The 13,853-nt window shown below is 39.7% G+C and overlaps 1 protein-coding gene across 2 annotated transcripts in view; it reads left to right on the forward strand.

The window, feature by feature from the left end:
• Positions 1-12,961, forward strand: part of prex1 (phosphatidylinositol-3,4,5-trisphosphate-dependent Rac exchange factor 1) — an 86,720-nt gene extending 73,759 nt beyond the window's left edge. Inside the window, exons 27-41 of one of the 2 annotated variants that reach the window (XM_036008417.1) lie at positions 41-129; positions 801-883; positions 1,567-1,657; positions 1,784-1,912; positions 2,051-2,092; positions 3,023-3,240; positions 3,936-4,038; positions 6,382-6,525; positions 7,601-7,715; positions 8,523-8,589; positions 8,746-8,790; positions 9,479-9,654; positions 9,899-10,001; positions 10,662-10,729; positions 10,843-12,961. In XM_036008417.1, the coding sequence (XP_035864310.1) occupies positions 41-129; positions 801-883; positions 1,567-1,657; positions 1,784-1,912; positions 2,051-2,092; positions 3,023-3,240; positions 3,936-4,038; positions 6,382-6,525; positions 7,601-7,715; positions 8,523-8,589; positions 8,746-8,790; positions 9,479-9,654; positions 9,899-10,001; positions 10,662-10,729; positions 10,843-10,885 (1,516 nt within the window). In that variant the 3' untranslated portion in view covers positions 10,886-12,961. The remainder of the gene's footprint in view (positions 1-40; positions 130-800; positions 884-1,566; positions 1,658-1,783; positions 1,913-2,050; positions 2,093-3,022; positions 3,241-3,935; positions 4,039-6,381; positions 6,526-7,600; positions 7,716-8,522; positions 8,590-8,745; positions 8,791-9,478; positions 9,655-9,898; positions 10,002-10,661; positions 10,730-10,842) is intronic. The other variant, XM_031286480.2, reaches the window with a different exon arrangement.
• The last annotated feature ends 892 nt before the right edge of the window (positions 12,962-13,853 follow it).

Genomic DNA, 13,853 nt, shown 5'->3' on the forward strand with positions numbered 1-13,853 from the left:
CTGTGTGTGTGTGTGTGTGTGTGTGTGTGTTTCATTACAGTGAATGCAACAGCAACAGAGATTCAGTTCTGTCCTACACCAGTGTGCGAAGTAACAGCTCTTACCTGGGAAGTGATGAGATGGGATCAGGTAAAGGAAAGAAAGGAAATGTAGCTTTTCTCTGTCCACAAGAGCTCTCACTTGAATATCTGACTAAGTGTCACATTTTCTATTGTTTTGTACTCCAGCACTTCAGATTTCAGATCTAGTGTTGAGTAAAAATAACACGAAAAAAAATGTGTCACTGTCCAAGCAGACTACACTGTGAAGTGAATTTAACATAAACAAAATGAGCTAGGGTGAAGCAAATACATGCTTCCTGAGTGTCAAACAAGGGCAAGAAAGAATGGATGTTTGCATAAGAATTCATCAGTACTTGCCAACTTGTGATTCCTCTTTAGTTATGTGATAATCATATGTCATGCTTTCAGAACGCCAAAACAGAAATACTGTAGATGTTTCATGGCGGTGACTGTGGTCAGATATTTTAGACACATTTCATAACCACATTTTTGTTTCTGTGAGCCAAGTATGTGTCCACTGCTGTTTTTATCACTGTTTTTACCAGCTTTAAGTCCACAATGAGGCATTCTATTGAAAATGATTTATTAGCCTTCATCCTCTCTTCTCTGGTTCATCAGAATTTACATTAAAACAGATGGATAGAGACGTGTTTAATAAGTGCAGATGGATAAATAAAAATGAACGCCCAAATGTGTGATTTCTCTTCAACTTTTTGTTTGGTGTTTTTCGGCTGCTAGGGGATGAGCTGCCGTGTGACATGAGGATTCCCTCGGACAAACAGGACAAACTGCACGGCTGCCTCGAGCACCTTTTCAATCAGGTTAGTTCTGGGGTTCAGTTTGGAGTAATTTATACATTTATTGTGGGAAATTTTGTGTTGTAGAATTATAGAGCGCCCTTAACCACTTCCCCTAACCTCAGTCTAATTCTAACAAAATATGACGGTATTCTTTATTCCCAAACTACACCTCAGAGAGTGAGGACTAACTGAGATTGCCCCACTTTAAACTCAGCCAAAATATTTCAAACTGAAAGATAGTGAAACAAAAACACACACACACACACACACACACACACACACACACACACACACACACACACATGTCAGCTTCATACCCCCACCACCACCGGCAAACCATTTGGAACAGATGATTGTGATAGTAATCAGACAACATCTGGGGTGAGTTACCTTGAGGAGCTCTCTGTCCTCTGGTCTGGATCCTGGTTTTCTCTCTCATCTTTCACTTGACCTTCTTTCTTTCTTTCTTTCTTTCTTTCTTTCTTTCTTTCCCTTCCCTCTTTCTCCTCACACACACACACACACACACACGCACGCACGCACGCACGCACGCGCACACACACACACACACACACACACACACACAGTTATGTGTAGGTGTCGGTGTCTGTGTATGTTTGAATGACGCGTAGAGTAGAATATGAGGGATGAGGATTACCTGACAATCTTTGTGTGTGTGTGTGTGCTTTTATTTCTGCACACAGGTTGAGTCTATCAACAGCCTACTCAAAGGACCTGTCATGACCAAGGCCTGTGAGGAGACCAAGCACTTTTACTCTGACCACAGCCAACCAGGTACGTATTTATATCTGTGTGTGTACTAGAAAGGTGAAAGGGTGTGTTGCATAATACTGTACTGTTAATACAACTGTTACACAACAGATACCCCCATTCACACATTCCTGGATTTTATGTGAACAGAGTTCCGCCAAACGGAAGATTGGACGGTTCGTTGTCGTTGCATTATCCACAAGAACATCCAGGAGGACCCTTGGAACCTGCCCAACTCTATCAAAACACTTGTGGAAAGCCTGCAAAGATTTGTGGACGGTTAGTGGAACGCACACACACACACACACACACACACACAGACACACACACACACACACACACGCACACACACACACAAATGTGATCGTATACAGTTACAATCAGTCATTCCATCTTGTTTTCCTTCTGCCTCTACAGATGGAAAGAACCAGCTTCTCCTGGCTCTGCTGAAGTGCACAGGTAGAGTAACATGTCAGTGTTTAATAGAAACCAGTTGATATTCAAAGCAAGGTGCTGGTGAATAATCAAACTAGATAAAACCCAGTTCTAATTTTCCATAAAATTACCAGATGAGTTGTCGAGACAGGCTGGTGCAGTCAGTCAGCAGAAGTCAGTCTCAAGCAGCAGAAAACGTCTCATAACTGGAGTATTTTAAATGATTCCAACAGTTTAGAGCACTTTGCAAATGAGATCATCTATCATATGAAAATACAGCCAGTTCTACATCAGGCCATCTGCAAGTCCTTAAAACTATGTATTTTTATATCATTAATACAGTATCTTTGTTTTTCTAACATTTTTTTTTTTTTTTTTTTTTTTTTTTTACATTTAATGGTTATATTTTCTTTTTCTCTTTCAGTTTGTCACATTAGCTTTTAAACAATGCATGTCCACTTTTTTGTATTATTAATGAACAACCTAATATAATAGCCCTATACCAAGTATGTTTTTATTTAATCACATCTGCTTTATTACAGAAGATAAAGCAGATGTTTAAATTTATTTAGTCTCCAGTATAATCAAACTGTTCTGAAACGTCTTAGTTTTCAGCATGGGTTTTATTTCTAAATCAGGCACATTTCCAGGAGGCCAGTTATTCTGTGTGCTTGAACAGGGATGAGGGTTGGTGTCAAAGTACATGATGCTTCAGTCACTTTGAACTGTGCACATTGGCATATGGTGCTAGTTAATAGGAGATATCCTCTCAGGGGATGCAGGCTAATGGAATAAAGTATATGTATTGGAGCAACTCCAGGACACGTGTAATGAGGAAGGTTGTATTGGGAGGTTGAGATGGTTTAACCTCTTCTACACTGATATTCCCCATAATATCCCCCTTTGTACCTCCCTGTACCCCCTCCATCACATCAAAATTCCCCCCAACACCAGACACATCTCTGCAGCTGCGACGGGATGTGATCTTCTGCCAGGCGGCGACAGGCGCCCTGTGCACACTGGCGGAGCAGCTGTTGGCGGCGTTGCGGTCACGATTCAACAACGCCGGCGAGTACCAGGAAGACGGCAAGGAGACCAGCCGCAAGTGGCTGGAGCAAATATCTGTCATTGGCATGCTGCTGCACTTCCAGTCCACGCTAGCACCACACCTGGTGAGATTTTCTGTTTTCATTTGACAAGAAGGTGCAGACCGATGGGTTTTCTCTGTGATGTAGCTTCATATGTTGGATGCATTTCTTTTTAAAATTCAAGTATGCTGTAGTTAGCCTGACAAGCCAGACCCACATCAAGATGTTGGGTCTGGGAACTCACCATTGGCAGGGCTCAATCCGAGTGGCGGGATAAACGGTTGTCTTTCAAATTCCCTCTGCACTCATAGCCAACCAGAGCAACGCCAGTTGATAGATTAAACTTTTGCCGTATCCGGTCGGCAAAACTCCGAACACATCTTCCTTTTTTAAGAATGACTTCAGTGCTTAACTCCAAGTCTTCCAGAGTCGTGGCCAAAGCTGATTCAAAAGACCGCTGTTCGCCAGCAGCAGCAGCCAACTTCTTTGTTTTCAGGTAGCAGGGAATTCACGCGAAACCGTCGCAACTCTGCCGTCCTTATGTTAAGCCCACCCACCGACTCTATACACGACGTGATTGGCCTGACCAGAATTGGGTTTTCTGGCTGCAAATTACATTTGCTGCCGCTAGGGTGCGTCTAGATTTCTATGCTATGCTGTAGTAGTAGTAGAAGTAAAATGCCTTTCTAGCAACGTAGCCATCTTCTACTGCATGGCTTCTAACTATCAAAACTCTCTTCCTGGTGCGACTTCTAAGCTTTCTTTTTCTCCTCCGACAGAAAGAGGAGCGGACCATGCTGGAAGACACCAAGGCGGCCCTGTTGGACTTGGACAAAGTCACTGTGTTCTTCAGGCAACTGGAGGATGAATGTCTAGTCGCAAGTAAGAGACTCTATCAACAAAGACTGACTTTTCCCATTCAAACCACACTGCTGCTAATGAGCAGCTGTATGGATGTATGGTCACTATTGAGGGTGAAATTGCCATTTTGCCGTTGCAGATTTAATTTTCTTTTCAGTGGAGAGCGACTGAATAGGGAGCTAAAACAACACTATAATGGCTCCATAAATCATCTTAAAGAAGGGCAGAGCATGCAGTCTCTTAAAGTCCTCGTTGTCCTTGTATTACAGATAAGATTGTTACTTCCTGACAGGCTACGAGGGGGCTTCATGTAAACTTAAGTACTGCTCTGAGACACATATATGGTGGAAGCACCTATAGATATACACAAACAGTACATTTAAATACTCATACAGCTACTGTATATAATATTCCTGCACAAAATGCTGTATGTGCTGTAGTAAAAAAAAAATCTTTTTGGAGCATGAAAGTGCCAAATTGATTTTGTGCTTTGCATTTCTACTGTCCAGCAAACCGCGCAAGGTCGCAACATTTATTTCAGAGTAAGCATTCAAATACAATAGTTTATTGCAGTTGTTTCAACTGAGGATGCACCGAGGTCGTTCATAGTGGCCATTGTGAGCATCTTGACATGACTGTCTATAGAAAGTTTAGGACCTGGGCATAATTGTGCCTTTAATAACCTTTATTCACTGAAGGTGCTCCTGGCCATCAGAAGCCTTAAAGCCAGTGGATACAAAGGGCGACTGCATCCTGAATCAGTTCTCTTTTCTGCAGCCTCAATATGGCCAGCAAAGATTTCCGCTCAAAGGAAAAGCACAACATGCATTTCCCATTTTTGGAGGCAAAGCTATGGATGAGGCCTGGATTTGCTATTCTAGGTTCACGCACAGCAGCAGAAAGCATATTGTATACACGTGCATATATTTTGCATGACCATGCAAACCATTGCGTGCACATATTCATACTGTACTTATATTAATTACTTACAACAGGCCTGTATAGATATATACAGTACAGCGTGCAGAACCAATCTCCTACACGTTAGTATAAAATACAACCTGTTTTGAACCAAACTGCTTTGCTGAAGTTGCATTTTGTGCTCAGAGTGCTGCAGTGCAGGCAAATGGTTTGTGGTGGCAGCGTCCATTGGACAGTATTGATTTGCTAATAGCATCTTCAGCAAGCTGTGAGCTATTGGTAGGGTAGAATTGTGTAAGCACCACAGAGTCTGAGGCCCCCGAGTTCAGCCTGAAGCATCACAGCCAATTCAACAGGATTATGGCTTGATGGCTTCTCTAGGAGAGCTGGCCCTAGAGGTTGCTCAGTAAAGGTCATCTTTTCCATGTTCTAAGAACTGCTCATGTGCCAGTCTGCCACTGTTGTAAGTTATTAATTAGACCCGTCATGTATTGTTTGTAAAATTAGAAAAGGTTACTGCTCTGCATACAAGTGATACAGTAATGACAAATGTGTTATAACTAGAATTGTTTTAGGTGCCAAAATGTATTTAAAAGATCAAACAAATGTGCCAGACAAATATCTAAATGGTACATATGTCATTGTTATACATGATGGGGATCAACCTCTGTCTATTTGTCCGGCACAATAGTTTGGACACCTCTGTTTAGATTTTCACTAACTGTAAAAGATTTTTATTTTGTTGCTTTTAAAGAATCCCATCCAACCAGTGTATTTGCCAGCTGCTGCTACATTAAAAGCAGCGTACAGACATAACAGTATGTGTCTTGCAGATTTTCCCAAAATACCTAACACAGGTAATTACCACTGTTATATTTAAATGGACTTCAGTCATTCTTTCCATTACTGTGCACTCTGCGGCAGTGTCAAAGCAAAACTAAGGCAATGCTGGAGACACAGTGAGTTTTCCACATTCAGTTCTGACAGGATGGAGTTTCTGATATGACTGCAGTGATTGTGGTTTTATGAAATCCTGCTTGGTAGAAATACAAACAATTTGAAGTGATTGACGATCCTCGCTAATGCAGCAGTATGTCTGTGCTGTCATGTTGCGTACGATATATATATGTACTATATATATATGATATATATATATATATATATATATATACACACACACAATACACAGGTGTTGTTTTCCTGTTCACTGTAAAACGTCACTATTACAGACTATTAATAATGCTGACTTTTGTATATGTGAAATGAACTGTTTTACTTAATTCTCTTGATGTCTATAACAAAACATCCAAGGGTACTTAAAGGTCACTAACTTCATAGCCCATTTTCATTCTGACATTTTCATTTGTGGAGTGGCTCAGACAGCCAACATGATAATACTGCAGTCTTGTTAACATCTCTCCTGCCTGTGGCTCTGTATTGCAGACACGCCAGTGTGTTACCAGGTGGAGGGCAGCCGCCAGGCCTTGAGGGTCACCCTGTACCTGGACAGCTGTCACTTCAGTGAGCTGCCCAGTCGCCTGCAAAATGGAGGCAGCCTGAAGCTCCACACCGTCCTCTTCACCAGGGGTAAGACTGGGCAGACTGGGACAGAGGAACTGGAGAAACTGAGAAAACTGCAAGTCCAGGGTCTAGATAAATAAGTATAGCATAACACATTAGTGGCATGTGGGTCTGGGGATTGTTCCTTTGAAATACAGTACATGAGCACCAAGCCAATAGTTTTATACAGAATCTTAATTTAAGCAAGAACTTAATGCGTAATTTATAATATCATTTTACACATAATTTTAGTTTATCTGATTTAAAAACAAAACAAGAGTCTGACCAATCATTCTGTGCTAACTGTTGATGATGTATGCTCATCAAACTGTTAGGGTCAATGGAGCCAACTTCAGGGAGGGTTGTTTTAAACACAGAGGACATTAAATCACTTCTATACACTATGAATTGAACTGTATAGTTTAAAACACTCTCAATGCATTCCGGAAAACTTTACCTGATTTTAATAAGTTAGATTGAAGCCTTTTATTGGCCATTTAAGACACTTCACCTTTGCATTCTCCTTCTTCTTCATCATCAGTCTCAGCCGGCCTAGTATGAATGGATAGAATTACGCATCATGCCTGTATGCCAAATAGCCTTTTATTTTCCATAGACAAGTGCCAGTTGGAACACTAACCCGATGCGAGAACTCATATTGTTCTCATGTACTTCAACTGGAACAAAGTGCTGCAATACAGCTTCATAGCCATTCAGCAGTGTGGATATGTGGATGAACATCGCCACCTACTGGGAAATAGTCCTTGCTGCAGGTTGGGGGGGTATTGCAATATTGCAGATGCTGAAGTTTGTGTGAGTGTGTGGCTATATCTGTGAGAAAATCCTCGAAATTAATGAGATTTTGGGCAATCTTCAGTTTTTCAAAATATTATTTTAGAGTTGAGGTTTTCACTACATTTAAGGCCTGTTGGATCAGATGGATTTGGACATTAAAATTATGTTCATGTTAGCGTTAGCCATAACAATGAGGTTTGAAAATCTGAGGTGAAATGTGTTAAAATTCGAGGGCATGAAAATATGTGATGATATAAAAGTGTGCCCATATGCATTGATCTAAATACCTCCTGACTGTTTAATCCAGCGCTGGAGCGTCCAGAGGGAGTATCCCAGCAGGACTACGCAGCCATGGAGGATTTCCAGCAGCGCACCAACGCTGTCTCATTAGAGAAGGTCAAGGCCTACTACCGCAGACTCAGGTACGCTATGCTACACTGCACCATGGCCCTCCAGTGGCGTACTCACTAGCACTCAGTATACATTTCACCTTAAAGGTAGATTCACCATGTGGTGTTGCATAAACAAGCAGAAACTATGCTTCCATTGCTGTTTTACTTTCCTCTTAACTATTTTCAAGGTTTAGAATTTTTCAAGTTTAGAACTGTGTCATTGCTCTCGACCTGTGCCACATCGACTAACAGGGCTTTGTTGGGTACATGAGTGGCTTGTGTAATATTTTTGATTTATTAAACCATGTTTGATATGCATTTGGTCAAAATACAGTGAATGTTGTCGATTTTTAATAATCTCTGTCCGAAAAACTATCATGTTTTGTTAGATATATGTGCAAGGTGAGATGTTAAGAAAAACTAAATGTTTATAACAAAACATTGCGTATGTTGAAACAATGGTAAACCTTTAATGTAGCAATTGAAATTGTGGTTTACAATGTTGCATACAGTATATGAATGTATGTATGTATTTCTACTTTAATTGTTATTGTTTATTGCCCTGTAACATCTTCATGTTTTTTAATAGCCTATTAATATGACTGTCATTTCTTATATGTGCATGTTAATTACCAGGAAATGACTCATGCAACATCAATAAATTGTGAAATGTGTACTGTAGCAAATACATAAGTACTATAAAGTGAAGTACTCTAAATGCTAGATGACTCAGCACTCACACAGAGGGAGTCTGAGGTGAAAAATCTGTAGATTTCCAAACAAAGATGGATAGTTTTTAAAACTGAAATAGATATATATATTTTTTTATCTCAACAGGGCTTTCTATTTGGAGAAGTCTAATCTCCCTACAGACTCAAACACCACAGCAATGAAAATAGACCAGGTAAATATACACTTATTCTGGTATGTTTCCCATGTATTGCTGTTGCTGTCTACATTACAGTCTATGTGGTCTTTTATCACGTAACGTATATCCTGTTCTTGTAACATACGTCATTTTTTTATATAATGTTGTGACTGAATATAAATGCAAGCACAGATACTGGGCCTTGAAGTTAGAGACCTTCAACCAAGCATTTCGAAAGTAAGATGAACCTGTGTCCTGTTCCCTCCACTGGAAACCCCCCCACTAGCTCGTCAAGACTCCCCTATTAACTCCAACTAACCTCAACACTTCAACATTATCAGCTGCTTCCATTTGAACCTCAGCGATGATTAGATTAGAAAGAAAATTCTAGTGTCCCAAACTGACTGTAGCTGAACTAGAACCAGTAATTAAAACCGATTAGAACATAGTTTCAATATCTACAGCCTTATTCACAGGTTTTCATTGTCTTTTAAAAGCAAGACTATAAAGAGTTAGACCTCTTTGTGTCTGCATGTGCACCATCTTAACAAGTCAGTTACTCTACTCATTCTAGTGTTAAGGTGTGAGTGGTGTGAGATAATGTCTCTTGTGTCGAATAAAGATCAACCTTTTCACTATTTTGAATCTTATTTATCTCTAATTTAATTGATATTATTGTATATTATCCGGCAGTATTCCGCTTTTTTCAATATACGTTCACTTGCCTTGACAAAATTGCCAGAGCTGAAGAAACCACATAGGAAACAAGTTGGTTTATGCTTGGTTTTTTATAAAATACAGATTTTAATAGTAGTCTAAATGACTTGGTAAGATGGCCACTTTTGCCACACTGTGCTGTAACTTCTTGTTAGCAGTCCATTTAAGCACTAACCCTCTCCAACCTTTACTTATCTCCTCCTCATAGCTGCTGCGACCCCTCAACACACTGGACGATCTTTGTCGACTAATGCAGTCCTACGTCAACGTGCGCTCGAGTGCCCAAGGCCACCCATCAGGTGTCAGCGTGCTGTGTGTGTCCTCTGAGCTGTGTAACCGCCTGGGAGCCTGCCACATCACCATGTGTGGCACAGGCATGCAGAGGTCAGCCTGGCAGCACGCCGACATTATTATATCTCTTGTGTAGTAGCACTAAACTGTCAGCTGGAATAAAGGTTAACACAGTGCAGAGTGGATGACAGTCACCGCCATTGAACCTTGCCTCACTGTTTTGAATGAATTTCTACTATGCTGTGTCCAGCAGGTGCACATATGGACAACCCCATTAGTGCTTTGGTTAAATAGATACACACACATCCCTGACCTTTTACCTTTTTGTTCTTTGTAGATGTACCCTAAATGTGACACTGGAGCAGGCAATGATCTTGGCCAGAAACCACGGTCTCATGCCGCGCTGCATCATGCAGACCATGGATATAATGCGCAAACAGGTAAAGCTCAGGGGCAGTTGATCTCAGACTGAGTCTAGTAGATATCCTTCTAAAGTGTGGTTTCTTTGCACTTATATTTTATTCCGTAGAAATTATTTAAGTAAGAACTAGGACTGGGCATAATGGCTGAAATCAGTACTACAATATTCATTAATTAAGTGTATTGTTCTGATATAGACGTATATCACAGTATAGAAAATGTGTAAATGTTTGATATTTGATTCCACTTTATTGCATTGCTTCAGACAAAACTCCAGACACATGTACAACAAAATATTCAGTATTAATTGGTTTTGAATACATTTTGCTTGGAAATATTTATTTGGACAACAGAACTTTGTAAATGATAACAAGGTATAATCATATTCTCATATTGTTTACTGAAAGTCGATAAATTATAATGCCTAATCACCCAGCCCAAATTCGATTCCATATACAGTAACTACTGTGATAATACATTTCTCTCAATACTCTTTACCTCAACCAAATCATCTTACCACACGGATGCCTTTGTCAAAATCATGTCAAATAATAATGTGTGTGTTACATGAAAATACATCCAATCCCTTGACTTAGAACAAGTGTTTCTAGGTTTTTGGATGCTTAGCCATTCAGGGAAATTGAGCTCACTGCAATAGCATATGTTTTCTATTTTACCAGGGGGCAAGAGTTGAGCTTTCTGCTAAAAATCTCAAGGTAATGGACCAGATGACTCCTTCATTCCCAAGGTACTGTATAAAACCACTTCCAGGCACCTTTTCCCATGCCATTAGTACATGACACCATTTATGGTCTTAGACAAGGCGGATTCCCCTCATTTCAAGTTTTTCTTTTTCAACAGGCTCTTCAAGCTGTGTTTGCCACCCTCAGATGGAGATCTCTAAGAAAACTCATCAGAGAAAAGGGCGAAAGATAAGATGAGAGATGACAATAACAAAAGAGAGCGAGTCTCACCGCTTTCTTTCCAAGAGACACTCCCAATGGAAAGACCCTTCCCCCTCCCACTGCCCCACATACACAGGGTTCACTCCACCATGGATACCACTAGAGTCTTCAGCGCAAAGTATAGGTTAAACAAGACTGTACAAATGACAGTTACCAGGGAGCACCTGTAGTGAGATGCATCCTGAAGCTCAAGATCAGTCATGTACTGTTATACTGGGAAGCCACCCAGATAGAAGTATTATTGCTTTGGCTGTCTGTCTACACAACTGACATGAATGACTTAACAACTGGTGCAAACTATTCACAACATAAGTGAAAGGGAGATGTCAGTTTGATGCCTCATACAGAAGACATCCACAGTGATCATGCTCCTAACCGAGCACTTATTATTAACTGGATTAACCAAACTACCTATACCTGACTGTTATCCTAAATGCAGATGTTATCTGTTTTGCCTTGGACTGCAACTCCAGAGAGCTGTCTCTTCATCTGTTTGGGCTGGTATTCCCCAGGGCTCAATGTTCAGAACCCAAGTAAAGTAGAATACTTGAAAACCTTGGTATTCATGTACTGTATGTTGGCTGGCTGAATAGATGCAGAAAGTCAAAGAATAGACAGAGGGATGGAAGTAGGGATTGAGGGACAGATGGAAAGACGGATGTTAGGCGGGGCTGCTCTTTCTTCAGCCATTTGCATGTGGTTACTGTGCAATTACTGTAGGTTTAGTGTGAGTACTGTATTACTGCACTATATGAAGGATAGTTATTTATTGTGTCCGGAATGAGCATTTTTATCCCTCACTTATCCTATATCAGGTATTAAAGAATATCAACGCATTCCAGCCTACGTATTGAACAGTATTTAAAGGACCAATGGCATGCCATTTTTTAGACGTAACTGCTTGTGTATTTTATTTATATGTGTGTGAACTTTGATCACGTCAGGAAGTGTTACATTGATCTTCACGGAGAGCAAAGGAGGGAAGATGAACAGAAGCTTTCTAATTAGAATCTGGACAAAGGAAGCTAAAGCAAACCATACAAGGCTGCTTGTCCAAAAGCAGCCAAGTCAACAGATTGTTAAATTATTAATATATTAATTCAAATGTACTAGTTGGATTGCCTTCTGTTAACTAAGACATTTTGATTTTTAAATTGGTTTTTACATTGTCTTGGAACTGTTGTATTTACTGTAGGTATTAAAAGGAGCACAATGATTGGTCCATTCAAGTTGCAGTGTTAGCAAAAAGTACTGTAAGCTGTTTGTGGATGACATAAACAAAGGGATCGTTTCAGGACTGAAACAGTAACATTATTTTACTGAAGATTTTAATTTCTTGTACATAAAAACTGTAACCATGTCAGAGAAAAAAAGATAGGATATGTCGGAGTAATGCTATAAATTAAATTGGATTATTTTTTATGGAGATAATATAGTATATAAAACATTTGTATTCATGACCTCACTGACAACTTGTTGTTTTTGACTTTAAAAAGTCTGACGTGCATTTCATGAATCTGTCTCGGCATGCTGCATTCATTAGCCAGGTCATTTAGTCCTTTTTATTTATTTAAAAGCAGCCTGGTTCTAAATGAGCATGTTGGAATAGTCTCAACACATCCCTCTGTACTAGCATGGCCACTGTAAATTCACATCCCTCTGTTTGCATATGACTTAGCGGATATCTGCATTATCATTTCTCTTATTCAATTTGCTCTTAATCTGAGCAGTGTACATTGTATATAAACTCAGAATGGATCAATATTTACCATACTCTGGTTTTAGGCGCATCACCAGTTTTAATTAGCTAATGACTGCAGCATGTTGGTGTAGCCGGACAAACACATATGTCACTGATTACACATTTATTTACATTATTCTAATGTTTTTGTATATACTTTATTTGCAATTTTAAGTTGCTTGAAAATAACTGTACAAAGGGTCTTTGTTGAATCTTTCTAAAATTATCATTGTAAATGCATCTTAACAAGCTAGTAAATAAAATGTTCACAGTATGATGATGTTTTTTAATGAAGCATTAATGTTGTCAAGTGGTGACCCAACAGAGGACATGATGTCCACTCTAAAAATGCTAACACACCGTTAAAGTGGTTCCCCTCTTTTCAGGACCTTTTTTTATTGCTGTTTATCTTGTAATTGTCTTGCTTTACAATGTGTCCTGTTTATTTTGCCTTTTTGTTTTATGTAGTTTCATATGAATGATTTGAAAGGAGATTATTACGTCTCTTTACCTGCACATACAGTTTTAGCAGGCTGTGACTAAGTGCTACTGGAATAGGACCTCTGACTGAAGTAGTTTCTTTTTTCAGTGCACTTGCTCATCATTTTGCTTTACGTCACCTCTTACTGTCACCTCTAAACGGATGTGTATAATGGGGAAGCTGAATTCACGCATTCTGCTATACATTATTTAGTCCTTATCTTTCACATCAGTTTGATGCTAATTAATCTACATGGTTCTGCGTTTTAATGTCCAGCAATGTGAGGGCTGAAATGTTCCATTTCTTTGTTTTATGTCTTACTTGATGTTGACAGATACTATCAGATTTTGGCAAGTACTGCATGTGTCCTTTACCATTGCTCAATCAGAGAATGCAAACCTTAAAAACATAGCTTGGCATAGTTTTTTTAGGTGTCCATTACACTGACTGAAAAAGCTGCACATGAATATTGCATGGACATGCATCATCTTCTGTGCAGCTTTTCTCTGGGGATGGCCTTAAGTAGAGAAGATGGAAGGTTACTTGGGGGGTTTTGGAGACAAGACACGTTAATTTTTCCAAAAACGCACTAATGATCTTCTCCAATAACATGTAATTGTTTTGATCTAAACTGACAAACCAGCCCAAATGCTATTGATTAGAAGAAGGCTGGTTGCATGTTCAG

Source organism: Sander lucioperca, chromosome 12 (genome assembly GCF_008315115.2).
Source record: "Sander lucioperca isolate FBNREF2018 chromosome 12, SLUC_FBN_1.2, whole genome shotgun sequence".
NCBI lineage: Eukaryota > Metazoa > Chordata > Actinopteri > Perciformes > Percidae > Sander > Sander lucioperca.